The sequence below is a fragment of the Nannospalax galili genome, unplaced genomic scaffold (assembly GCF_000622305.1).
Source record: "Nannospalax galili isolate Female #2095 unplaced genomic scaffold, S.galili_v1.0 scaffold423, whole genome shotgun sequence".
NCBI classification, from domain to species: domain Eukaryota; kingdom Metazoa; phylum Chordata; class Mammalia; order Rodentia; family Spalacidae; genus Nannospalax; species Nannospalax galili.
This window is the reverse complement of record NW_008350949.1, coordinates 953395-981170: the sequence shown is the minus strand read 5'-3', so window position 1 is coordinate 981170 and position 27776 is coordinate 953395. Positions and strand designations below refer to the sequence as shown.

Sequence of the window (27776 nt, the reverse complement as noted above, 5' to 3'; positions counted from 1 at the left end):
CACACACACACACACACACACACACACACACACACACACATTTAAGCTAGGCTCTTTGCTCTGAAGGGTTATGTTTTATGAAGCAAAGTGGTTTAAAGCTAGTTGAAAATGACAGAACATTTAATCACATCGCCACCATTGGTTGCAACTGCTGAGCGCAGAGCTGAGAAGGCTTTTTGCCCTACTTTTATTTCTGTGCGTTCAGGCGACAGTGAATGATACCAACCTCGGAAAGGGTACAGAAAACACTAGCATAACGGATTACAGAGTCAAATATTCAGTTAAGGGGGATTGGATCCTAATATGATTCATTTGCATCAATAAGTTTAACACAGTGTTTTGTATTGGGAGAAATACTCACCAGGAATTGCAAAAGCAGATAAAACCCTCTCCAAGGAAAGCAGTTCATGTCTAACTAGGCTTGTCAACTAAGAATATGGCATTCCCCTCTGCATTTAACCAGAAATCAACTTTAGACCTGTGTCCCTCGGTGCTGGGTGACAGCATCCATGGCTGTCACAATTGCCCAGCATGGAAGCAAGTTGAAAGTCCTGGGAGACTTGTCCAGAGCATGGCTATGACTCAAAGCTTACTGGGTCTGAGCAATTTAAATACCATCTCCAAATATGGGATTGGGCAACTTCTAGTCAAGATAAAGACAGAAGACTAACCAGACATGGAAATTCTCCTTCCTGGTCTAGATATAAAACATGAGGTTACAGCTTTGAGTAAGAGTTAAGACCAGAAGAACCAGAGACGGCTAACACTGACTACACAACAATCATAAAGTTCCAATGACTTTATCAATATGAAAGTCAGGAACAATAGACTCCTGTATTGAAGGATTGAATCCGGACTTCCAAGTAAAAGCAAGGAACTAGAAAATACCTGCCTATTCATAACCAAAGATTTTAGGAGATCAGTCAAAACAGGAGAGGGAGTGGAAGGCCTAAACCAGTATATTTGCAAAACAAAGAACAAGCTGAAAAAAGCCCTCAAATTCACATCAAAAACTCATCCAGGTCAAGTGAATATTATATGCCCAGGCAGATGCCTTGTTACGCTGCCACAATCCAAACACTCAACCCTCCTAAGGAAGTTGAACTCACGAAAGACTATGGAACCTAACAGAAGGAAAATTCCAAGACAGGGTATGCACAGAGGCAACAAATAAAATTTATATCTGAGGGCCTAACAACGAATGAATGAAATGAAGCGACTAGATTGGCCTTCTTAATATACAGATATTCAGAATGTTTAAAGAAATAAAGGAAAATGCAGCATGGCTAAAACAGGCACAAAATGCCAAGAAATACAAACAAGTAGATTTTTAGAAAGAAACCAGTAGACACTAAAATATCAGTGCCAACTTCTGTGAGTCAGTCAATTCACAGTGAATAATTACTAACAGTTGTTCCCTAAAGAATTTCTGGGGTGGAGGGACATACAGGAAAAGACGCAGATGCTTTCTAAAGTCTGATTTATAAAACAGATGCAATGAAGAAAATGGTTTTTGAACTGTCCAAAACTACAAGTAAATAACTTACAAATACTGACCTTTCCTTTTGATATTTGAGACAGATACTTTAATAGAACATGAGTCAAAAATACAATTATTTTTATTATCACAGGAAACCATGGAGTATTTTTTTTCTTCAGGTTGCAAACTCATTAAAAATAAAGTAGTAGCTAATGAACGATTTAAATGTGTTTTAGATTGCCTCAAAGCTTTAAAAAGTATTAGTAGTCAATCAGAAGCCTTGGGGAAATTTTTATATCAAAAAGAAAGAAAATCTTCTGTCCTGAGCGTGTGTTAAGGAAGTAGGGAAATTGTCAAGAAACACAAAGGTAATTCCTACAGAAGCAAGCAGACTGAAGGTTCCCACCTGACTCATGGCAAATTTACTCAGCTGCTTCAGATTACTTTTTACCCAGACCTCAAGAAAAACAGCTTGAAGATTTTAGACTCTTAATGGCAACATAAGGAGTTTACCAATAGTAAATCCTCATTTTTTTAGTCTTTCCTGCTTTTCTTTCTGATAGATGCGGGTCATGCTTGCTTTGTTCCCAAAAAATAGCAGTAAAATTTCAAATAAAACCTCTATTAAACATTATTTGAAATAGATATGCCTAGTACTTTCGCATTGTCTCGTTTAATTACTATAACAATCATGTTTAGAGAGAACCACTTCCCAGTCTACAAAGGCGACTAAGCTCACATCCAAGGAAATGGTGTGTCATACCCAGAGCCGCCCAGCTTTGGAAGTGATATAGGATAATACCATTTGAGTTATTTCAACTCCAAACCCTTCTTTCCCCTGAGGGAAAATGGTACTTTGGAATTCATATAAACCACAGAGCCTAGACAAAGCTCTGACAAGACCTAAAAATAGATTTTTCCTTGGCTTTTTAATCATTATTAAACTTACTTTAGCTGCTGCATTAAAAACATAAAAGTGTGCATATAAACGGAGTACCATGATATTTCAATACATGCATCCACTGTATAAATGGTTAAATCGGGTCTGATTGTGTCTTAGTATCCACTGATTCTCACTTTTATCGTCATTCTATCTGTTCCTAACGCTGTTGGCAGGGTATGAACTGAAATGTAGCTGCTTTCTGGGTGTCATGAGCTTTCCCCGTCACTTGCTCTTTAAACTTCTCACCCAAGCAGCCTCCGTTAATTTCAAAGAAGAAGGAGCCCACTGTTCCTGTTCATTTATCCACAGTCAAAGCAGGTGCCAGTCACAAGAGCTCCAGCTTTCACTCCTCTGAGAACGATGTTTCTCTGGGAGAGCTTATCAAAGTGGTAGCACTGCAGATTGGAGAGTGACCACAGTACCTGCCCGTTCAGAAAGGCCCAGCACACATTCAGAACCAAGAGAGTTATTCAGCCTCTGTAAATTTACAAGAGTCAGTTCCATAGATGGTGCTGTAGACACTGGTAAGGAGGGAAGAGTACAAGCAATAACAGAATCTGCTATACCATGACCGGCCAGCTCATTACCTTTAAGTTCTTACCACTTCCTTCCCCCCATACCTTCCAGATTCTAGATGCTATCACTTAGTTTCTCTCCTCTTCATACCCTAAACTTCTCAACAAAATGAGTCAACTTTAAACACAGAATATTCCATGCACCCCTAGAACACAATAGAGGGAGTTCTGTTCTCTAGACATGAACACCACAAAGGAAGACTAGGACTGTTTTCACTTTGCGTGCTTGACACCTGGATGTATTCAGTGCCTGTGTGACAGAGGAGCATCTGCAGAAGGTGTTTATCTGCATTTCTGCTCCCTTATTCTTATCCCCTAAAATTCGTCTCTCCCTTTCATCTACTCTCTAGTATGAGAATTTTGATTCTCCGTTAGGTTGTAAGCCTCAGTCATTTTACAAGTGCTTATGTAGATATTCTTTCAGTTACTGCATTCAGTGCCGAGTCCAGAGTCTCTGCAATAATATGCTCATTAAATTAATAAGTACCCCATAAGGTTTCCCAGGATGCTCCCCTAGCTGTTCAGAACAATCTTTTACACATTAAATATTAGTCAATGTGAATCAATTGAATTGTAGGAGAAGCTGGACCTCAGCTTGTGAATAAGTTGGATTCCAGATCTACACTTGTCGATTAGTCCTCTCAAACGCAGACTTTTCCCATTTTATTCCATGCTGGTAAAAGTTTCCGATCATTCAATACAATTTAACCTACCCCAAAACATAAAATTAATGGAACCAACTGATTTGTGTAATGTCAAAGTAGGGTCAAGAGGGGAAGGAGGGAGGCAAGGAGAATTTCCTCCTTGCTCTAGCAGCCCAGGGCTCCCGAGGGATTCTCGTGCTTTGAGTGTCTTGCTTTCTATTTTTTAGTATCCTTCTTCCAAAGCCAAGTCAAATATTCTCAGTCTCAGTATGGAGTTCACTCAGGCCCTTTTCAATTGCTCACATTCTTTAACTTTGACATTTCTAAATATTTTCCTGAGAAAAATCTAGCTACTTACAACTCGAAATGAATTTTAAGGTGCAAATGACCAGTAGCCCACACAACTCTTATGAAGAAATCAACTGTCGTCGAGAATATTTAACTAGAATGTCATAACTTTGATAGCCATAATAAAATTAATGGCAAAGTAAACGAGGCGTGGGAGTCTCTCTGAGTAGAAAAGAGCTGAGCATATCGCTCCACACACCCAGCCGTAGCTTCTATTATTTCTCCTTTGTGACTTGTGCTGTTTCTGTGGTTTCCGCTACCTCTTGTTTTCATTGTCAACGGTAAAGCTCACGGCGACACTGGGTGTTTTTCATTGGTCTCAGAGCTGTGTACACATAAGGATCATAGTGTCCCTCGTGTACCCCGTCGCTTGCTCCTTAAGCTTCTCACCCAAGCAGCCTCCTTTAGGTCCGCAGAAGGATCTCCACTCTTCCTGGTCATTTATCTTCAAGCAAGGCAGGTGCCAGTCACAAGAGTTCGATCTTTCACTCCTCTGAGAACCATGTTTCTCTGGGAGAGCTTATCAAAGTTTCAGGAATGCAAATTGGAGAATGGCCTGTGGCACCTGCCCATTCAGAAAGGCCCAGTGCACATTCCAGAATCTAGAGGTTTCCATTCACACATTCAGTGTCCACTCACTCTCATTCACGAGAACGTCACCATCTGCTTTATGGAATCTAGCAGGGCCTACAGTAGTAAACAAGATATTTTAAAACAGCCTTCCTCTCTCAAGCAGCTGCCAGACCAGTGTGAAAGACAGATAGGTCAAGATGCTTAAAGTGTCAAAACCTGTATCCAAAGTTCCAAAACAATTTAGAAAAACTGGGACGGCTTCCCAGAAACTATAACTAGTGTCCCTAAGAGCAAAAGGGAGAAAATGATTTAAATTATATAAATTCAATAGAGTAAGCAAAAAGGTTATTTAAGATCCTTTCTCTTCTCCTGTGTTACCCCTTAACAGACAGGGACGGGAGTTGTGCCCATTATATTCTGATAGATTAAAAACACAGTATCCAATACATTCTAATAGATAAGAACACAGATGCTAACCACAGCCATACTGGGTAGAATAGTAGTGTCAGATCCACGCCCCTTTTCTTCCCAGGGCACACTGTTATAGAGGAATGCACGGCCACACACTGTGTGCTTGTCACAGCAGGATCTGTGTACAAAGCCCCATCGGTTAGCCAAGCAACCCATCATCTCAGAGCACGTCTACCCTACATCCTGTGACACCACTCGCACAGCGCCTTTCACCTCATGCCCTAGACTTCCTGGTAAATTTATGTAGGGAAAAATGTGTAGATTTTCAAAATCATATGAGTGAACAGCTTAAGTGTTGATTACATGAAATGTTGGAAGAAATACCTTCATAAGTCTTTATGGAACTCCCTCCCAAGCACCTGAGTCTCGCTAAAGTCCTGAAGAACTGTCCCTCACTTGAGTCCTCACTGGAGACACGCCTAGTCTTTTGACATCGTTACTACACAAATAGCAAAGTGACAGATACTTGACCCCAGAATTAAGTCTAGAAAGGCCTAGTAGGAATGAAAGTCTGGAGAGAACTTTTGGTAGACTGAGTTGAAGACTGAAAATCAACAGTTCATTCTGAAGAGGCCTGGAAAACCATGGAAAGAATGTTATTCCCTCTGACCCTATTCCTACAATGACCAACTTCTCAACCTAAAAGCAGCTATTCTGACAACTCAAGGGAGGATAGTAATTTTTATACACAAGCAAATTTTTTAAGATTAAATAAATTGGTTGAAGAATAAAATAGGTATGCTTCAAATTTTTTGAGGATAATTAGCCCTTCTCACCTCAGGAACAGCTTTCAAGTCATTCTGAATAACTTAGTTCAGTGATGTTTTCTAAGATTTAGATCATGTTTTCAGTCAGCCTGATAGAATTTATTTACTATCCTAGTTTGCTTTCTATTTCTGTGATAAAACACTGACCAAAACCAATTTGGGGAGAAAGGCACAGTCCATGTTTGAGGGAACTCAGGCAGGAACTTAGGGCAGGAACCTGGAGGCAGGAACTGAAGTAAGAACACAGAGAGACACTGCTTACTGGCTTGCTCCTCTGGTCTGTGCTCAGCCTGCTTTTCTATACAGCTCAGGACCACCTGTCCATGGAGGCATCCTCTAGAGTGAGTTGGACCCTCCCACATCACTAAACAAACAAGAAAGTGCCTCACAGACCTGCCCACAGGCCAATCTGATAGAGTCAATTCCCCAGTTGAGGCTCCCTCTTCTCAGTGTCAAGTTAACAGCTGAAGCTATCCAGCACACTTGCCTACACAGATATATTTAAGACCATTTCTCCAGAAGATATTTGTCATTTCCTTAAAAAAGCATATGCTCTAGAAATTAAATGTGCATTATTGAACTTTATCAGGTCATGATGTTTCTTCAGAAAATTTGAGCCTTTTCTTGGTCTTTTTTTTCAAAGATGGAAGTGCAATTACTGGCCTTGTAACTGAGAGTTAAAACTGCTTATTTACTTGATCTTTTAATTTTTATTTTCTTTCTTTGTTTTTTTCTCCAGGCGCATTTTACATAGTGTCTGAGACTAATTCAGCCCTGAAGATCAACATGATCCTCAACTCTTCTAGCGAAGATGGTATTAAGAGAATCCAGGATGACTGCCCCAAAGCGGGAAGGCACGATTACATATTTGTCATGATCCCTACTCTCTACAGCATCATCTTTGTGGTGGGAATATTTGGAAACAGCTTGGTAGTGATTGTCATCTACTTTTACATGAAATTGAAGACTGTGGCCAGTGTTTTCCTTCTGAATTTAGCCCTGGCTGACTTATGCTTTCTGCTGACTTTGCCACTGTGGGCTGTCTACACTGCCATGGAATACCACTGGCCCTTTGGCAATCACCTGTGTAAGATCGCCTCAGCCAGCATCAGTTTCAACCTCTACGCCAGTGTGTTCCTGCTCACGTGTCTCAGCATTGACCGCTACCTCGCCATCGTCCACCCAATGAAGTCTCGCCTGCGCCGCACGATGCTGGTGGCCAAGGTCACCTGCATCATTATCTGGCTGCTGGCTGCTTTGGCCAGCTTACCAGCCGTCATCCACCGAAATGTGTTTTTCATCGAGAACACCAACATCACGGTTTGTGCTTTCCATTACGAATCTCAGAACTCAACCCTCCCCATAGGCCTGGGTCTGACCAAGAATATATTGGGATTCCTGTTTCCTTTTCTGATCATTCTCACAAGCTACACTCTTATTTGGAAAGCCCTGAAGAAGGCTTACGGAATTCAGAAGAACAAGCCAAGAAATGATGACATTTTTAGGATAATTATGGCAATTGTGCTTTTCTTTTTCTTTTCCTGGGTTCCACACCAGATACTCACTTTTCTGGACGTGCTGATTCAGCTGGGCGTCATCCGCGACTGTAAAATTACGGATATTGTGGACACCGCCATGCCTATCACCATTTGCGTCGCTTATTTTAACAATTGCCTGAATCCTCTTTTTTATGGCTTTCTGGGGAAAAAATTTAAAAAATATTTTCTCCAGCTCCTCAAATACATTCCTCCGAAGACCAAATCCCACTCGGGCTTGTCAACAAAAATGAGCACGCTTTCCTATCGCCCTTCGGATAACGTGAACTCATCCGCCAAGAAGCCTGGGCCTTGTTTTGAGGTGGAGTGACGGGTTCAAAACCTGCTGGTAAAGTAATTCTGTGACGGGCTAGAGCCGCAGCTTGCTACCAAAGGAGCATCACTGCCCTTCAGGGTTTAAGCAGAAAATGGATTATTCAGTGGACTGTAGATATTTTTCTAAAGCTCAGAACAAAAACTTTTCTTTACAAGAACTCAAAGCAAAGTCAGTTTCACCTTTATCATCATATAGATCGTTACTGCTCTGAGGAAAATGTCAGAATCTCAATATGTTGATTTGGAAAACATTTACTGGCAGAAATGCACTCTCCTCCGTCTCCTGCCATTCTGTCAGCTTTGATTTCCACATACAGGTATTTGGAATATATTAAAGCTTTAGCGGAGCAGTAGGAGACAGGAAGTCAACATGGCTCTGCCCAGTTTCCAAAGGGCAGGGAAATCTTCTGCCCCTTTAGCATTAGCAACTGTGAGCCGCGTTTTCCTGTTACTACCCTGTTTGTACCGAGTACTGAGATTTGCTAAGTAGTAGTCATGTAGTTTTAGAAGCTTTTGTGAAATCCAACCAGTGTCTTCAAAATTCACAATGCCAAAACAATGTCAGCAAAATGGCTTACTTGTGTGAGAGTGTAACCACAGTGACACACCAAAGTTAAACTGAATATAAAGTTGTAACTCTGTCCTGGATAATTCTGCCTTCCTAGTCCCGTCTATTTTATTTCATATCTGAAAAATGTATATAGTTTGTGGCAAACAGATTTATCATAAATTTTGCCTTTTACTGTTCTAAAAATGTGTATATTCTACACACACACATACACACACACACACATATATATATAGCTGTATCTCTAAGCTATTATTTGATTACAATCTGGCAAAGCTGTATTTATCCTGAAATAAAAATATTGTAATGTATTTAATCATCACTACTTAAAATAAATGCTGATTTATTTTTAAATTAGATAAACATGAGTAAGCATGAATACATTTTATTTGAGGTTTGACCTAATTATAATTTAATGAGTAGTTACATATTTTTTAATTTTTTATTATATTTATTTAATCTGGGGGGACATGTGAATGCCACAGCACATATATGAAGGTGAGAAGATAATTTTCAGGATTTGGTTCTCTCCACCAACTGAGTCCTGGCGATCGAACTCAAGTTGTCAAGCTTGGAGGCAAGCACCGTTAGTTACCCAACTGAACCACTTCACTGGCTCCTACACAAAAGATAAAGAAGAAAATATTTTATTCTAATGAACAGCATGGAATAAACACACATCATTTTGAATTTTTCAAAGTTTTTATATAACAGAAAAAATTTTATTCCCTATAACATTAAAATAATACATTATTTTTCATAATTTGTTTAATATTGGGATTTGTCTAGTTATATGTATGAATACTATAGGAAATTTAGAAGCTATAAAAAATAGTCATATTTTTGCCCCAATTAAAAAATGTTCATTTTAGTTCACCCATTTCTAATGTTCAGTATATATATAAATTATATCGGAGACATAATGTGCGTAGACCTTTATATAGTTTCACTCACGGCCATAGCACAGTAGCTTCCTGCTTTATTAAATATTTTCTCAAGCATTTTAATATTTTTTATTTTACTTTCATGTGGTTATTAGTCACCAAGCTAGAATATTTAGCTTTTTTCTGATTTTTTTTCAGTATTGTACGTTGCACTAAAATGAACATTCAAGTTCATGAATATGATAGATTTCTCAGAGTCTAAGAAGTGGTATACAGTTGTACACATTTCTTGTATTCTCGATACATATTACTCAACATTTTCCCCCCAAAATGAAATAATTCGTAATATTGCCAGCAACCTGATTCTATTTCACCAGAGCCTCAACAGCATGAACTTTTTGCAGAATGTAAACAGAAAAGAATTTATGGTGAGGATTCACCACAGTTCAAGGGTGGGGAATTAGTAATGCCTGAAGAGCTTGCTGGAACATTATGCTCCTATGGGCAATTGCCTCCTCCTTCAACCTACAGGTCTTCAGTCCTCCTGGCATCCACTTACAGAAGGCTGAGTTGCCATCCTGGGTCCGCACACTGTAGCCAAAAGACTGAGGAACATAGAAAGTAGTCATTGATGGGAGCTGTGGAGAAGGAGGTCACTCAGAGAGGTCTTGGTGTGCAAAGCAGGACCTCCACCAGCAGAATCTTGTATTCACATTGTATAAAGTGTTATTTGTGAATAAACGTGGTTACATATGCCTAATGTTATTTTCCTCTTGCATTATTTCACATTTCACTGGCATAATGCCTGCCCCTTACTCCAATGTTCTTTTATTTTCACAAAGGGTCACTTCCAAAAATTAAATTCTACCTCACCCCAAATTGTAGGGTTGTGACCCGAATTCTCTCTGGGTCTCCTGTGCGATCAGACAAACCATATAATATATTTTATGTGTATTCATTGACTTACAAAGGAATGAGTACCCAGTGCCTAGCCCTGCACTGCGCCTCAGAGCCCACCTTAACAGGCTGTGCCACACCCATAATTCACTCAGGTCTCTGGCGCAGGGATCGCCCCAGGTCCATTAAAAGAACATTCTGGGCCGGGTGTGGTGGCACACACCTTTAATCCCAGCACTCAGGAGGCAGAGGCAGGCGGTTCTCTGCGCATTAAGTTCAAGGCCAGCCTGGTGTACATAGTGAGTTCCAGGACAGCTGGGGCTACAGGGAGACCCTGTCTCAAAAAGACCAGAAAAAAAGTCAGTCCATTCTGTCTTTCAGCTATTGCACCCAGTGTTCCCAACACCCGGCTCAGGCTTCTCCAGCTTGGCTCAAGGCTTCTGTTCCAAGATGGCTCCCAGCCACACCCCCACAAGTCACACTCTGCCGCAGGCCCTGCCCGTTGGAGGAACTAGCTAATCAGGAAACAAGGATTGTTTAATCCTATTGGAAATCCCTTCTGATCAATTCTATAATATGTTGCCTCTGTTTCAATTGTTATTTTAACCCAAGTGATTGCAAGCATTTCAAACTTGCTAAGCCACTAGATAGATTATATTTGACAAAATTTCTTGAAAATAATTATATTTATATTCATCTAGCTCCTATATTTATTAACTAGGTTGAATGGTATATTTCTTGCCACATTTCTGTTTTAATTTTATCAAATTATATTATGATTTTTCTCTGTCCATTTGAAAAAATAGAGATTGAAAGCCTCGATGATTATTCTTGCCTTCTCAATGAGACCAACTTAATACTGAATTTGAAACTCACCAAAACGTTAGGATGGGATACTGTGATTTATCGTTTATAAACATATTTAAGGTTCCATAAACTTACTTAAAATTTTTATAAACATACTTAGGCACACTACATATTTTTGGAATATTTTAAGTGTGTGTAAAAAAAGAATATTTACCGTAAATATTAAGGTATCCAATGAACTGAAAGAGCTGCATGTTCTAATTTTTAGTCCTTCATGTGCAAATCCTTCTTTATAGTCAATTTGTAATTCATGGATTCTATAACTTTTGTTTAGGTTACAGGTTCTGTGCTGAGGGGCAGAGGTGTGCATCACATAGCTTACGGTACATGATGGGCCTTTCCATCTGCTGCTGTGAGTGGTCTGGAAGACATCCAAGTGAGAAGCCATTGGTTGGCAAGTCACAGAAAGGATTACAGAGCCTTGATAGAACAGATCTTTAGTTTCATAACTCTGTATACTGCTGTATTTATTGCCACCAATATATGCCAATTTGGGAATCCACAGAAAAGAAAACAGACTCAAGAAGGTCACAAAAGAGGTAAAGGAAATGAGCCAGAGGACTTCAGATAATTTTATGAAGGATAATTTATTAAGATTTTCTGTGAACCAATAGAATGACTATAAACTACAAAAGATTTATTACATAATATGAGTTAAGTAGTTTAGCAACAGTTAGTGGCATGCTGGACAGGCTGGATTCTCAGCTGTGCCAATCAGGTGCTGATTCTTGGAGAGCCATTGGTCTTCAGTCCATGTTGTAAGACGAATAAGCTGGGTTCTGATGGTGGCGGCGGCAGCAGCAGCAACGTGGCAGTCACACTCACCAACAAGAAGGGACGGTAAGCAGGTAAGGAGTGTGGCTCTTCCTCAACCCTTCCAAGCTTCCAGGGTCTCCCCACTAAACCCAGTGGCTTATGAGCTCCTTTGGTCTCATACAACCAGAAAGCACATCATTCTACCCTACCAAATCCAAGAGAAAATATGGTCATCAAAGTAACCCATCTTGCTTGAGAAATTACATGAGGTAAAAAAAAATAATTTTCCAAAACAGAAAGAGCCTGAATTAGAAATATAATTGACCATTTTTCAAAAGACATTAGCTTCAAAAGAGATGATTTTACTTTAATAACACATAATTTGGAACAATTCATATATAAGAAAGCTTTGGGTAAATAAACCTATAAGAATGTAAAGACCCTAAGATTTACCTCTCAAGTAGTCGGAGTGACAATATTCATCTATAGGCATGAGATGTGAGCTGATGACATCACCTTTATAACCATTGCTTGAGTCTCGTATAAGCTTTGCTTTCCTTCAGAAACATCCCCGTCTCCATTTGGCTGCTCACTTGGCGAAGAATCTACCAACACTTTCGTAGAAGAAGTGATAAGGCCAAATAAATTGGCCCACAACATTCCTCTGGCTGTGAGGGCCTGAGTATGTGGCCTAATGGATTCAACCATGGTGAATTTTCTGAGCTAGCAGGCAAAATGCCTTTTCTTTCTCATATAGAAGATAAGTGGATGTGAGGAGGAACTGCAGCCATTTTTGCTATGTCAAAAGGTGATGTGGAGGGCTGGAGAGATGGCTCAGCAGTTAAGAGCACTGACTGCTCTTGCAGAGGACCCAGGTTTGAATCCCAGTACCCGCATGGTGGCTAACAATCATCTATAACTCCAGATCCAGGGAATCTGATGCCTTCTTCTGACCTCCATGGGCTTTGCATGACACAGATTGCACTCACATGTATGCAGGCAATATACTCATACTCATTAAATAAAAATAATAAATAAAAACAATTTATATATTAAAAGGTTATGTGGAAAGTGATGGTGAGATATGGGAGGAGCTGGAGGCGGGGGAGTGGGAGTGGATTTGATCAAAACACCTTATGTGCATGTATGAAATTCTTGATAATTTTTTTAGTTAAAAAAAACTAGAGGGAATCATATTAGTCCAAAAACCTACTGAAAAATTACACATACAGTATCCCTACATGAGTCTGTGAGTATAGCTGAAGACCACATAACAAGAAATAGTGCCAGACAGGAGAAACTTTTGCATTGTTGACCAGGGTGGTCCCAGAGAATCCAAAAATGACGCAAGCTATTGCCATGTACTTGATTGCCTCCCGAACTTGATGGTAAGACCCTGATGCTGAAGACAGGACATACTTTAGACACAGGATTTGAAGCAATGGAGCTGGAACTGACCTGGAAACCTCCTCCCCTGAAGGCTAGTTCTCATAGCTTTGGAGAGCTCTACAAAAGCTGGCACATTAATTGATGGTCCAACCCTAGTTCAAGGCGTAAAAACCACATCAATGACCAATACGGTAAACAACATCGGTGGAGTGGTGGCACTTTTATCTTGGGGGTAATCAACAGCTACCTAATTGGACTTAAAACCCACTCAATGGGAGGAAACATATGTGGTGCTGTAAACCTAGCCAAATACACATAGCTGGAGAGGTCATAGATCTTAGAGGAAAACCTCAAGACTCTCATATACCCAGACAATTTCTTACCATGTGCAAATACGGATCCTTACATTTACAGACAAGTATCTCAGTCACCACCCATCAAACTCGCTTCTTTTTCAACAGACAGAAATTTCCAAGAACTTTTACAGAGAGAATAAGAAAGCAACAATAAGAGAAAGATAAAAATATGGATATTTTCTAGAAAACTTAACAGTATTAAAATAACCAGAAATGATTCGATAAACTAGAAAATCTGAGCACAGTGAAAAAAGAAAGGAAGGAGCTAAGACGGTGAATAAGACCAGAAGAAACTGAAGAATTGACTGAGTTCCCTGTGAACTAGCCGACTCCTCAGCTGAGTTTCTCTTTCTTTTCCCTAAAACAAGTTGAGGTTGAATTTCCTCTCAAAATTCTCTATTACAATACAGTATTCTGTGCAAAATTCCAGTTCTCAGTCATCGGGGTCTTCCCAGAGCACTGGCAAAGGATTCTCTGCTTATATGCATTGTACAATTATATGTGTCTGTATATTTACTGTATGTTAATATATACTATATTATATGCATTGTCTTCACAACGATCAGTCATTATGTTATTATCCAATGGACAAAAAGTAAGCCTATAGATTTGCATAATCAGTCCAATGTAATATGGCTAGTAGATGTTGGATTTAAAATTCAGACCTGGACATTCTGATTCTAGAATCTGTTATGTTGCTTTTTACAAACATAACCCCCAAAATACATCATAAATTCTGAATCATGTGGGCACTTTCAAAATATTGTCCAGGCCTATTCATTCAAGATTAGCATAATATTTGACTTTGTCTTGGACCCTACAAAATTTCAAGTTCCAATTTAATTTCAAGTCTTTTTCCTTGAAAACTGGACTCATAATGGAAATGATTACAATTGACCAGTGTAGCAATGGATTCTAGATATACATGTAGGTTCTAGCAGACAAGCAGGGTCTAACTGTTAATTGTCACTATAATTAGTAAAATACTCTAGTCCTTTGTGTAGCCAAGAATTTAGATAGCATTTACTAAATGGGGTCTGAGAAGAAATTCCTAAATTAGTTTTCATGACAGAGTTTTACTTTCTTACAGCTTAATAAAATAATATGCTTTGGGGAAAAATAATAGTGGAGAGACTACATTATATGAGAAAGATTTCCTTTTAAGAGATACAGTTCAGGAGCTGGAGAGATAGCTCAACAGTTAAGAGCACTGGCTACTCTTGCAGAAGACCTGGGTTCAAATCCCAGCACCCACATGGTAGCTAGCAAACTTCCATAACTCCAGTTCCAGGGGGTTGAACGTCCTCTTCTGTCCTCTACAGGCATTGCATGACCCAGGTGCACTTACACACATGAAGACATAACACTCATACACATTAAATAAATTAAATAAATAAATAAAGAGTTACAGTTCATATTTTGCAAGAGATTTAGTTGAAGGATAGACCTGGAATAGTAAAAACAAGCTGCTGATTTATTTCAACTGAACATAGACAGCCAGAGGATAAAGGTGAAGAGCTCTCAGGCATGAACCCTGAGGACAGCTCTAACAGCACCATCAAAAACCACCTCAAAATGGATGCCATTCGAAATGCTAAGAGGTAAGGACCGAACAGGCAATAGAACAGGCAAAACATTCTCACTGTTTCTCCTTCTGCACAGGCAGAAAGGAACGGCTGCACGCGGAATGTTTAGTAACAAAGCAATTCAGCCTCAAGCTGAGAAAATGACTGCCATGATGAAATTCCAGCATCACAAGGAATCAGAAAGTAGTGATGTGGTTTATGTCTATGATAGGAAAGTAGGCGTACTGATATAGGTCAGTGGCTCTCGACAAAGTGACTGTCTCAAGCAACATCTGGCAATATCTGGACCTAAGTTTTGTTGTCACAACTTGTGGGGAAGAGTGTTACTGTCATACAGGGCATAAAGGCCAGGTATGTTACTAAACATATTAATGTGCAGGACTATCCCACACAAGAAAGGAATATCTAATTCAAATGCCAATATTGCCAAAGTTGATGATCCTGGGGCAGAAGAGAAAGAAGGAGCAACAATTAATCTATAAAAATTAGCTGCAATGCATTTTGGTAAGTAATGTGCCAGTCTCTTGATTTTTATAACCTACAAATGTTTGTGTTTTCTTTCTTTTTCCCGTGTTCCCACTTTACCATCTCAAATTGTGTTGCACATAAACTTCATCCAAATAAATTCTCTATGGAAAAACTGTGCTGAAAAAGCAGTGTTATTTCTTGGGTTAAGTAAGCAAATCTATTAAGTTTCTGCAAAAAGTGATGCATTACAGAGCCTCTGATGAATGTTAGGGACAAGGGCAGTGGACAGCATGGCGTAAGGCCAAATGATTAAAGCCCTGCTTCTGTGAAAGACATAGGAAGGTTGGTTCCCACTGAGCAGCTAATCCTCAGAGAAGACACTGAGTGCAGAACTGAGATGTGAACATGTGGGGCTTCTAGAAGCTCCTCCAGGATGTTCTGCACCATCTCAGCATTTGACATGGTTCTGATGAACAAAAGCAAAGATATTTTATTTTTACTCTAAATAGTTCCATGGAGGATTTGAATGGTTTAAAATGAAGAGTACGATAAATCATGGTAATAAAAATAATCAAGGCTGGTGAGATGACTCAGTGAGTACCTGTCACCAAGCCTGACAACCTGAGTTCAGTCCCTGGAACCTACACAGTGGAAGGACAGAACAGCTGTCAAATGGTGTCCTTAAACCTCCACACGCATGCCATGGCACACACATTTGCACACACCTACACAAGCACACATGCAATAAACAAATAAATAAATGACACAAAGGCAGGAGTAAAACCACTGGCCATAGACAAAAAGTTGTGACTAAGAAAAATATCAAGTTCTGAGCTTCTTGTAGCTGGGGCGGAAAAATGGCATCACTAAATCTCTCGTTCCCTTTCATCAAAGCAAGAGCAGGTCTCCAGATATAGCAATTTCCTTGACATTAAATTCCTAAGGAAATTACAAAGGACCATGGATAGAGACACAGTATCACACAATGATCATTTTAAAGGAACGTTTTAAACCTGAGGTTTATTCAGATGTGGTTCTATTGCAATTTTCTTCTATATAAGCCAATGAAATGACACTAATAAAGGCTGGTGATGGAAGGGTACTCAGGACTATCATATCTGAGTCAGTCACACTTGCATTTGACAAAGGTAATGACAGCATCAACATTAGCAGAGACCTCTAACTCTACTGCAACCTTAGAGTAAAGTGACTCCGACTCCCAGAGTGAGGCTTTTCTAAGCCACGTTACCATGATTCTATAAAAGAGACAGCCTGACATTTACATTCGTAAGGTCAACAGCAGACCCAAACTGTAGAGAAAACGTTCCTTTAGACGCTTCTGAACTGTGCTACCAAGGCTGGGCTTCACTCACTCTTTTATTGAAACAGTATCTCCAGCATGAAATGGGGAAGTAGAAGTCAGGACCCACCCTTGTTTGATCAGAGAATCTTGACCCTTGACTCCTAGGCCTGGAATATTACACACACAACTACAGAGTTCTCAATTTTTCTCATTGCTTCCAGTGAGATGAGCATCACACCTTTTTTTGGCACTTTGGTGTGTTAATCATACACACCCACATTCTTTCACTATCTTGGGTGGAGAACAAGGAGGAGACCTGAGGATTAAGGTTATATGCCAGGTCACAAGAGGAACACATGACTAAGAGAGCTTGTTTACATTACAAACAGTAAATTTTTGGCCCTAGGATTAGATAAAAAGAGTAGTCCAGATTATGTCCATGTGGTAAAAGTCACTCCTACACCTGAGAAAGTCCAACATCTCCAGGAGTCTCTGTTGAAGTCTAAGGAGCTTCTGTTTCTACGATCTCTTCTAGTTCTAACCATAGTTCAATTAACAATCATTTCAATATTTGAAACAGGTTGCAAGATGACCCATTTCACATGACATAGGCACAAAAAAGCTCCAATCATGAGAGAGAATGAGATCGAAAACCAGAGAGAACACGCAGACACAGACACAGCACATTAGCATAAACCGTATCAGTGGAAGGATAACCTTGTGTTGGGGAATGTTGCCCTCTGAACATAATAATTGTCACCTTCATCAAAATTAGTCTTGTGAATATTCCCTCATAGAAGATTTCAGCCTTCTCTCACGCCCCGCCCTGCCACCAGCTGAGTGTAGTTCTCCTCAGCTCCATGTGGTTTCCGGAGGTCATAAAGCATACAGTGTGGAAGGTTCACTGGAGGGAGCACATGCTACTATGATGAAGTCAGTTTTCATGCCTGGTGAGATTGAGTGACTACTCAGGAATTTTCAGTCCTGTAAGTAAGGCCGATTAAACTCACTGGATCAGAACCAGTGAGATGGCTCAGCGGATAAGAACACCTGCTTCTCTTGCAGAGGACCAGGGTTCAATTCCCATACCCACATGGTAGCTAACAACCATCCATAACTCCAGTTCCAGCGGATCTGAACCCTCCTTCTGACCTCTGCAGGCACTGAACTACATGAGTGCACCAACATACATGTAGGCAGTATACGCGTATGCGTAAAAATGAAAAATAAATAAAATACATCTTTTAAAATCCCACTGCATCATCAAGCCAGCCTTGGATGGAATTACTGCTTTGGTCTGTCACTGGTGTCCTATTTGTTAACATCCTCCAGGTAAGAGTCACACACCTTGCTACAAAAATTGCTTAGTCCCTCTGGTCATTTCTCCCCCGTACCTCATACAGTGTCAGACTTCAGTCTCATAACACATCATTGCCTTCATTTTGTCTCTCCTTAAAAAAGTTTTATACATTTATTTCATTTGTTAGTGTGTGTGTGTGTGTGTGTGTGTGTGTGTGTGTGTATGTGTAGGTATCCACACATGCCATGGCATATCTGTGGAGTCAGAAGACCACTTGCCAGAGTCTGTTCTCTGCTTCTACTATATGGGTTCCAGGGTCATCCAGTCTTTGTGTCTAGAGCCATCATTTGGAGAAGCAGAGTCAGTATCTAGGCAAAGAAGTCTGGCCATTTGTTTCATAAGTTACTTCTTGCTGAATGTTAAGCATGGCTTCCTCTGACAGGGATTCATCTTCCCAGGAAAATTATCAGGGCATTTCTTTAGAGAAATTCCAACTCACTTCTAAAGGAAAAAAAAAGGAAAGGTGGGCCTAGAGAGTTGGTCCAGCGCTTAAGAGCATATACTGATCTTGCAGAGGACCTGAGTTCAGTTCCCAGCACCTATGTCAGATGGCTTACAACCACTTGTAACTCTCGCTCAAAGAGATCTGACACCCTCTTCTGGCCTTCATAGGCACCGGCATGCACGTGTATGCACATACACACACACACACGCACACACACAGAGTAAAATAAATCTTTTAAAAAGAAAACAGTTATGCTGGATAGCTTTAGTGTCAACTTGACACACCTGGGTTGAGGGAGCCTCAGTTGGGGAATTGCTTCTATTGGACTGGCCTATGGCCATGTCTGAGGGGCATCTTCTTGATGAGTGATGTGGGACGGCCCAGCCCACTGTGGGTGGTGCCACCCCTGGGCAGGTGGGCCTGTGTTGCATAATAAAGCAGGCTGAGCAGGGGCCAGAGGAACAAGCCAGTAAGCAGCGTTCCTCCATGACCTGTGCTCCAGCTCCTGCTCCCAGGTTCCTGCCCTGAGTTCCTACCTTGGGCTCCCTGATGAACTGTGACCTGGGAGATGTAAGCTGAATAAACCCTTTCCTTCCCAAGTTGGTAGTGGTCAGAGTATTTTGTCACAACAATGAAGAAACAAACTAAGACAACAATGTTCATCTTATATTCATAATCCAATCCCATAGTCAAGGCCCCTGATGAAAATGACCCAGAAGAATTTTAGGCACGTAGTTCAACAGAAAATATGATTATAGTCCAAGAGACCACAAACAAGTGGATGAGATAAGAAAAGTCCCCAGTTCACAGGGACTATGCAATGCTTTGTGTATGGAAAGATCCTGTGGAAAGAGTCTCAGTGTGGATGTCCTCTCCTGAAGGCTCGCTTGTGGCATCCGTGAAGAGATATTTAAACCAAACTAAGGTTTCTCAGCGGTCCATTTAGCACACCATTGGGCTTGGTTTTCTTGAAGTTCTCATATTTCAAGTAAATATAAAAAATATCTTTATTTCAACTTATTTTATAATTGCCTATTGGGATCTGGAGGGATGAAGATGATCTCACACTCCACTTATCCAAAATCAGCCTTGAAAATAAGACAAAAGTGTAGGAAGACAAAAGCCTGCCTTCTCCCACGACAAATAGCCTGGTGAGGCACACTGCTGTTGTCACACATGAACTCACACTGCAGTTCTATACCCCGTCTACTAGTACCCGTAACTGTTTCCCCACACAGCCCTTCTTCTCCCCACTGGCGCTGCTCAATCTAGAGACTATGGATAAGCAGTGGCTAAGAATGCCACAAAGAACTTTCCCCCAAACCTGTTGATTTGTTTATAATATCATTTCCATGTTCAATTGTTGAGCCATTAGAAAATAACAGCTAAGCACCTCTCCTCCAACCCCAGTGATTCATTGCTAAGAAACAAAGAGGACAATGAACAGGACCCTCTTCTAGACCGGACTGAAAATCACTGCAGCTATTAATAGTGAGTGCTCACAGCCTGCCATCATGTGTTGGGCATCTAGTCTTCTTTACCGTAGCGCAGGTCCTCACGTTCTGACCTCTACCATCCAAAATGGAAGCCCTTGGCCAATCTCTCCTTTACTGTGTCACATTACTTTCCTAAATCCTTCTCCTCCTGCTCCATATCAAGTCAGAATTTAAGTCTGTTAGGGTCATGAAAAGTTTTAAAGGTTCATATGTTATAAAATCTAAGAAAAGAAAAGCCACTGCTGTTTCCCAGGCTCCTGTTTTACAGACAAAAATCCCCAAAAGGAACACTGAGCCATCACAGAGGGCTTTCTGCTTTAACCCAGAACAGCATACCATCAGAAAGAATGGAACTTGGGAAGTGGGATTCCAAAGGAAGACGACTTTGGAGCAGATGTTTTGGGGCAATTAAAATACACTATAGGTCAGCCCCGAGAACAGGAAAAGGCAATCAGAAAAAATGCAAGATCAGCCCCTAGGGATCTTGGAAAGGGGAGAAGGGAAGATCGGTTTGCAGAGAATTAGAAAGAAGCCCAAAGTTTCATGTGTAAACTGTTGTCATTAACTGCCCTAGCTCAGAAGCAACTTACTGTCTTTAATTCTTCACAGCGACAACGTCCACTGAGCCCTCAGAAATCACACCTCCCAGAGAAACACAGTCTGCACAGCCAAGTGCCTGTGTCAGGGAGGAATCCAACCCCACTTTAGGGCCCTGTTGCTAATGCAGAACTCCCCCAAACTTAAAGGCTTCAAGCCACTTTGCCTGTGGGTCTTAGTAGGCTGTAGATCCCAATGCTGTGGGTCTGGGGTACGGTCTAAGAGCCTGCACTTCTTACATGCCCCTGGGGGATCTTCTTGATACACCCTGATCTGTGGGCCATACCAGAGGCCACACATTTTCAGCCAGAGTCAGAACTCAAATCTACTTCTAAGCATGAAAAATGAACACCTCACATGTCTTACCTAAGAGGCATATCCTAAATGGGAGAGTTACACTAAAATAAAACTTAGGAAGTTTTCACTCAAAATACGACTCTTGTTATTTTTGGCACAGTAACTACTTTTTTTTTTAAATATCATTTAAGCTATTTGAGAATAACAGAAATTTGAAACAATGAGAGCATTCGAACCAGAATTGCTTCCAAACCACAAAGCAGGATCACTGAAAGTGTTCTAACACTGCTTCTAGAGTTTCTGTCATTCATTCTGAGTCCTTAAACATCCCTGAAGCTTCCATGGCTCCGTCCTTCCGTTTTCTGTTGGCATTACTTTGAAGAAAAAGGTTTTATTTACTTCCTGCTTAAACCAGAATGCTTGGACTTCATGTAGTTCTAAGACTGTGCAATCACTTGGAATCTCAAGCTGACCATATTTAAAGATGGGGACGGAGAGTCATTAAGCATCTTTCATGATTTTATCTTTTCTCAAGTGTATATGAATGCACAGTGAGCAAGCAGCAGTGTCACAACTGTCCTACAGCACCACTGAATCCACTTGGAACCACTGTGTGTGTGTGCACATGGGAATGTGCATTCCAATGGGTGCACCACCTGTGTGTGTGTGTGTCTGTGTGTGTGTGTGTGCATGTGTGTGTCTCTCTCTGTGTGCCCGTGTGTGTGTGTCTCTCTGTGCGCATGTGTGTGTGTCTCTCTCTGTGTGCATGTGTGTGTGTGTCTCTCTCTGTGTGCCCATGTGTGTGTGTCTCTCTGTGTGCACATGTGTGTGTCTCTCTGTGTGCGCATGTGTGTGTGTCTCTCTGTGTGCACATGTGTGTGTCTCTCTGTGTGCGCATGTGTGTGTGTCTCTCTCTGTGTGCGCACACAGTGTGCATGTCTCTCTCTGTGTGCACATGTGTGTGTGTGTCTCTGTGCATGTGTGTGTCTCTCTGTGTGCGCATGTGTGCGTGTCTCTGTGTGTGCACACAGTGTGCGTGTGTGTGTCTCTGTGCATGTGTATGTCTCTCTGTGTGCACATGTGTCTCTCTGTGTGCATGTGTGTGTGTCTCTCTCTGTGTGTGCATGTGTGTGTGTCTCTCTCTGTGTGCACATAGTGTGTGTGTCTCTCTGTGCGCATGTGTGTGTGTCTCTGTGTGTGAGCATGTGTGTATCTCTCTGTGCGCATGTGTGTGTGTCTCTCTGTGTGCACATGTGTGTGTGTCTGTGTGCACATGTGTGTGTCTCTCTCTCTGTGTGCATGTGTGTGTGTGTCTCTCTGTGTGCACGTGTGTGTGTCTCTCTCTGTGTGCACATGTGTGTGTGTCTCTCTCTGTGTGCGCACACAGTGTGTGTGTCTCTCTGTGTGCACATAGTGTGTGTGTCTCTCTCTGTGTGCACATAGTGTGTGTGTCTCTGTGTGCGCACACAGTGTGTGTATGGCTGAGATTCACTTCGGGAATCTTCCTTTATCACTCTTACCTCCTTTTGTGAAACAGGCTGTCACTCTAAACCTGGAGCTTGGTGCTTCAGCAGGACTGGCTGGCCAGCAGTCCACAGCTGTCTCTGACCCCCAGCTCCAGGTTACAGATGTGTGCTATCATTCCCAGCTCTTGTTATGTAGGTACTGGGATCCGAACTGAAATCTTTATGCTTCAAAGCAAGTATTTTTACCCACTGAGCCACCCCCAGCCCTGGAACCAGTTTTTGAAAAGAATAAATCTCATTGTTTCCATCAAGTTCATCTTTTAAATACTTCTTCCTTTTTTAACATCACAACTTCCTTTTCACATCACCAGAATTTAACCTTACGATGGTTCATCATTTTTTAAAATCTAGAATTTGTAGCAATTCCAGAAATTAAGGAATAACTTGATCAAAGAATATACAACCTGATCTTTTTAAAAAAATATTTTCTTTATTATTTTTATTTTATGTGTACGTGTGTATAGCCTGCATGTGTGTGAGTGTGCCTGTTTCCTTCAGTGCCCACAGAGGTCAAAAGAGGGCATCGAAGTCCACGGAACTGGAGTTAGTGTCCTGAGAACCGAGCCTGGGTCCCCTGCAAGAACAGCTAGTGCTCTTAACCACTCAGCCAACTTTTCAGCACACACAACCTGATCTTTACATGGCCATAAACTGAAAATTTTTATAGCAGCCTTGAAAATCCTTATGTAAGTATATTTTCCCTTATTCAGACAGAATTCATGCAAGTAAACAATTACATGGAAAAGCTGCTAATGATTAGACTTCAAGAGCTGCTGTTATTTCTGATAGTTTAAACACTGTTTCAGAAAGAAAGCATCAGAACCTTTTTACTTACCAAAATGACAGAATCAATCCTGTTAATTAGCCAGGTCCAACACTGCGACTCCCAATGAAGAATGGAAGAGTTACGTAATGATTTATAGTTCTCATTAACTTGTGTCAACCAAAACAGTTCTAAATGTACCAATAACAATTTGGAGAACAATCCTGCTATGTAGTGTGGTGTTGTAAACACATAACTCAGAAATGGCACAAATCTGCCAGCAAGTATCATCGAGAAAAGAACAAACATCATAAAAATGAGAGGTAAAGCCAAGAAGGCTATTTGCATTTGTTGCAACAAATATCCTTTTTTTTTTTTTTTTTTTTTAGATTTTGTGTTTCTGAGGCTAGAGAGGGCTCAGTGGTTAAGAGCACTGGCTGCTCTTGCAGAGGACTCAGGTTTGATTCCCAGCGTTTACATAGTGGCTAACAATCGCCCATAACTCCAGTTCCAGGAGAATCTGATGCCCTCTTCTGACCTCTGCAGACACACTGCATGACAGGGGGTGCACTTACATACATGCGGGCAACACACTCCCAGAAGCAGTGTAAGGTCTTTCAAAGCTATGACCTTAACAATAGACTTAAGCCCTGATGACTGAAGTATGATAACTTCACCTCATAAAATGAGACCAATTCAGTGGCTTAGCTCAGTACTCAGTACATAGTGGCATTCATAAAAATCACCATCTGTTTCTGTAACAGCAGTAGTAACACATAACTGTACTTAAAATTGAAAATAGACAGTATTATTTTCTTAGAAGTTATTCTTTTATTTTTTCTTTTCTAATTTTTAAATAAACTTTCATTATTCATGAAAATTTCATACATGTGTATAAAAATGTGACCATATCTATCCCCCAGTCCCCCCAAAATCTCCCTATACAAATTTCAATATTCTCCTCCCTCCAAACTTCATGTCTTTTTTTCATAACCCACTAAGTGTAATTAGTTGTGCCCATATGTGCATGGATATGGGGCCATCCACTGGAGCATGGGAACTCTACCAGTGACTGCATCCTCCAGAAAAAATGTTTCTCCCTCCACCAGTAACTATCAACTGTGAATAACTATCCTCAGTAAGGCATGGGGCCTGGAGAGAATGACTTCAATCTATGTCAGAGGTTTGGCTGGCTTGATCTTGTGATCTTGTGCAAGTCTTACGCAGGTAATCACAGCAGCAGCTGTGAGTTCATGAGTGCAATGGTCATGTCATGTCCAGAAGACAGCACTTCACAACACTCCTCCCCATCCCCAGCTCCCGGGTTCTTCCCATCTCATCTTTCACAGCGTTCCCTAAGCCTTGGTAGAGGGAGTGATCAAGGGGTGCCATTTAAGGTCGAGTACTCAGTCTCTTATTCTCAATAGTTTGACCAGTTAAGAACCTCTGCATTAACTGCTGCCCACTGCAAAAAGAAGCATCACTGGCCAAGGTTAAGAACAGTCCAGATCTATGGGTAACATAAATATTTAGAAGGCAGTTTAAGAGTATGACCATTTAGTAGAATAAAAATGGCAGGTTCTATCATAAGGCCCCTGAGCTCCCCAACCTGGCTTTCAGCCAGGAATACAACACCAGGCATGAAGTTTCCTCCTGCAGAACAGGTCTCAAATCCAATCAGAAAGCAGTTATTTACCCCTTAACACTTGTGCTGCTATTGCACCAGTGGACACGTCTTGCCTGCCATGTCTGTATGTACCATTGACCTCTTTCTCTCCCAGCAGCCTGCACAGCATCTCTGGCACTATGAAAGTCAGCCAGGAGGGAGAAATTTCCTGACTTGAGATTGATTAGTATGTAGATGCTTCAGCAATACTTCTTACCATGTAGTTAGGGTGGGCAACTGAGGGCAATGGTAACGGCCTGGGTGTTTTGGAGAACTCTGAGGCCTTTTTGACTAGCAACCCACAGGAAGGTAGCTCACATGCTTTGCACTGAAACTTTCATTTATTAAAAGCCCGCATCTTCTGGGCGTGGCTTACCGATCCTGCAGGGTGATTCCATTTGAACTCTTATTTTCAATTTATATTCTTTATTATTTTGAAATTAGCTTACTAACTAGTAGACCTCCATAGGGCACTTTTGTACATCTTTAATCTTGGTTAAGCCGCCCACTAACTCTTCCTCTTCCCCCTTCTCCCATTCCCTGCCCGCATACCAGCTTAATCCAATAAATCCCAGCAATCCCTCCCCTTCCTTCATGCCACATGTATTCTACCATTCCTCTGATTATAGTTTTTACTTGGGTTCAGGATAACAGGTTTCCATGTGGCTTTCCATACACCCTTTTGGGTTAGCCCCACTGCACTCCCTGATTTTCCCCGTGATCTGCCATCCTCTGCTTGTCTTTCCACCCCAAGTACTCCACCTCGCTGCTTTGCTTTAGCCTCTGACCTACTACCCCCTCCTCTAAGGTGTCCTCCCCGCAAAGGTCCCTGTCCAGTTTTCTGGCCTCCGCTTGTGCTCCAAATAAAACACACAAAATTGAAAAGTCAAAGCTAGGACCCACATGTGAAAGAGAACATGAAGCGTTTCCTTTCGGGGCCTGGTTACCTTAGTACAGTTTTTATTCCGGTTCCGTCCATTTACCTTCGAATTTCGTGATTTCGTTTTTCTTCATAACTGAATAATATTCCATTGTGCATTGCGTACCACATTGGTTTTCACACATTCATATGTTGATGAACATCTAGCTTCTGTTCAAGTTCATAACTCTTTAAAATTTTTATTTTGTTTATTTTTATTATTTTACGTGTAAGAGTGTTTTGTCTGCATGTACGTAAGTGCACTACATGTGTACAAGACCCACAGAGACCAGAAGAGGTCATCGGATTCCCGGGAAATGGAGTTAAAAATGGTTGTTAGCTGCCACATGGGTGCTGTGAACCAAATTCAAGACCTAAGTAAGAGCAGTCGGTGCTTTTAGCCACCGAGCCATCTCTCCAGGTCCCCGTAGCCCATTATTGATCGGATTGTTTATTTTCTTAATGTTTAGTTTTTCCAGTTCTTCGTACATTCCACACAGTAATCCCCGGTCAGCTAGCTGGCGAAGATTTTATCCTACTTTGTGGCTTGCACACTCACGCTCTTCCGTTCCCTTTACTATTCAAATGTATTTTTGTTTGATGAGTTCCCATTTGAGGTCGCTGGTCTTATTTACTGTGCTACAGGAGTCTGATTCAGAACACCCTTATATGTGCTTACAAGTTGAACTGTACTCTGTGTTTTCTGCTGGGTATTTCGGAGTATTAGCTCTTACGTTGAGAGCCTTTATTCATTTGGAGTTGAGTTTTATGCTGGGTGAGAGATAAGGATCCAGTTTCATTTTGCTACAGGTTGAAATTCAGTTTTCTCAACACCATTTGTTGAAGATGCTGTCTTTTCTCCAATGCATACTTTTGGCATCTTTATAAAGAATCAGGTAACTCTAGTTTGATGGGAACATATCTGGGTCCTCAATTCTGCTCCGTTCACCTATGTGTCCTTTTTGTGCGAATACCGTGTTTTATGTAATGTGGCTCTGCGGTATAATTTGAAGTTGGGTAGAGTTATGCCCCCCACAGCGTTCTTTTGGCTCAGGGTTGCTTTAGCTGTCCTTCGGTTTGTTTCTGTTTTGCTTTGATTTGTTGGATTGTTGGTTTTGTTTTTGGATGTTGCTGTTTTGGGGTTGATTGCTTGGAAAAATTTACAGCTCAGCACTCAGAGATGGCAAGGTGTGCATTCTGTACGTTAATAGAACAGACTTATAAAGGAGAAAAGGGGATAATGGAATAGAAAGAATTAAATGGAGGTGGGGAATGGAGGGCAGAAGAGGGAGTGAGAGGAGGGCTAACTAACAGTAACGGCCTTTGGAAAAGCCATACAGGAAGCTACCACTGCAGAAGCTCCTTAAAATATATGCATATACAATATAAAAATAGAGACTGTGGAGTACACAGCCCTAAATGGGATGGCTGTATCACACCCTCTCCTCCCAAGGCTCAGGGATCATTGTGGAAGAGGGGTATACGCATACAAGGAACTGTTTTGTCTGGACATAAGGGCAGTTGCACAAATGAACTCACGGTATTTGTGACAACATGCACACACGTGTGCAAGCCCAAGCCAGACAAAAGCCCCAGCCCTAGCTGAGAATCTTGTGGTAACTGATAGCTGCTGGGAGAGGGAGTCAGTTTTATTTAAGGGTGTGATGCCTGATAGGTTGACCAGACTCCAAGGGATCTACCCAAACCCGAGAACATTTGAGGAATACAAATTAGACTTGCTAGGCCTTTAAAAAAATAGAAGACATGAAGTCAAGAGGGGATAGCAGGGTGTGGGTGGAGATGGGGGCGTATGAATATGTTCAAAATTCATTGTATGAAACTCTTAAAGAATCAGTAAAGGTATTTTTTGTAGACAGGATCAAGAAAATGTGGTATCATCTTTTACACACACATTAGGTAGCTCTCAAGTTACATATTATTATTTTCAGGTGAGTGATGGC

General features: G+C 41.1%; 1 protein-coding gene across 1 annotated transcript in view; it reads left to right on the top strand.

The window, feature by feature from the left end:
- Agtr1 (angiotensin II receptor type 1) overlaps positions 1 to 9884 on the top strand; it is a 68389-nt gene extending 58505 nt beyond the window's left edge. Inside the window, exon 2 of the mRNA XM_008848049.3 lies at positions 6541 to 9884. Within this exon, the coding sequence (XP_008846271.1) occupies positions 6588 to 7667 (1080 nt within the window). The 5' untranslated portion in view covers positions 6541 to 6587 and the 3' untranslated portion in view covers positions 7668 to 9884. The remainder of the gene's footprint in view (positions 1 to 6540) is intronic.
- Positions 9885 to 27776: the final 17892 nt, after the last annotated feature.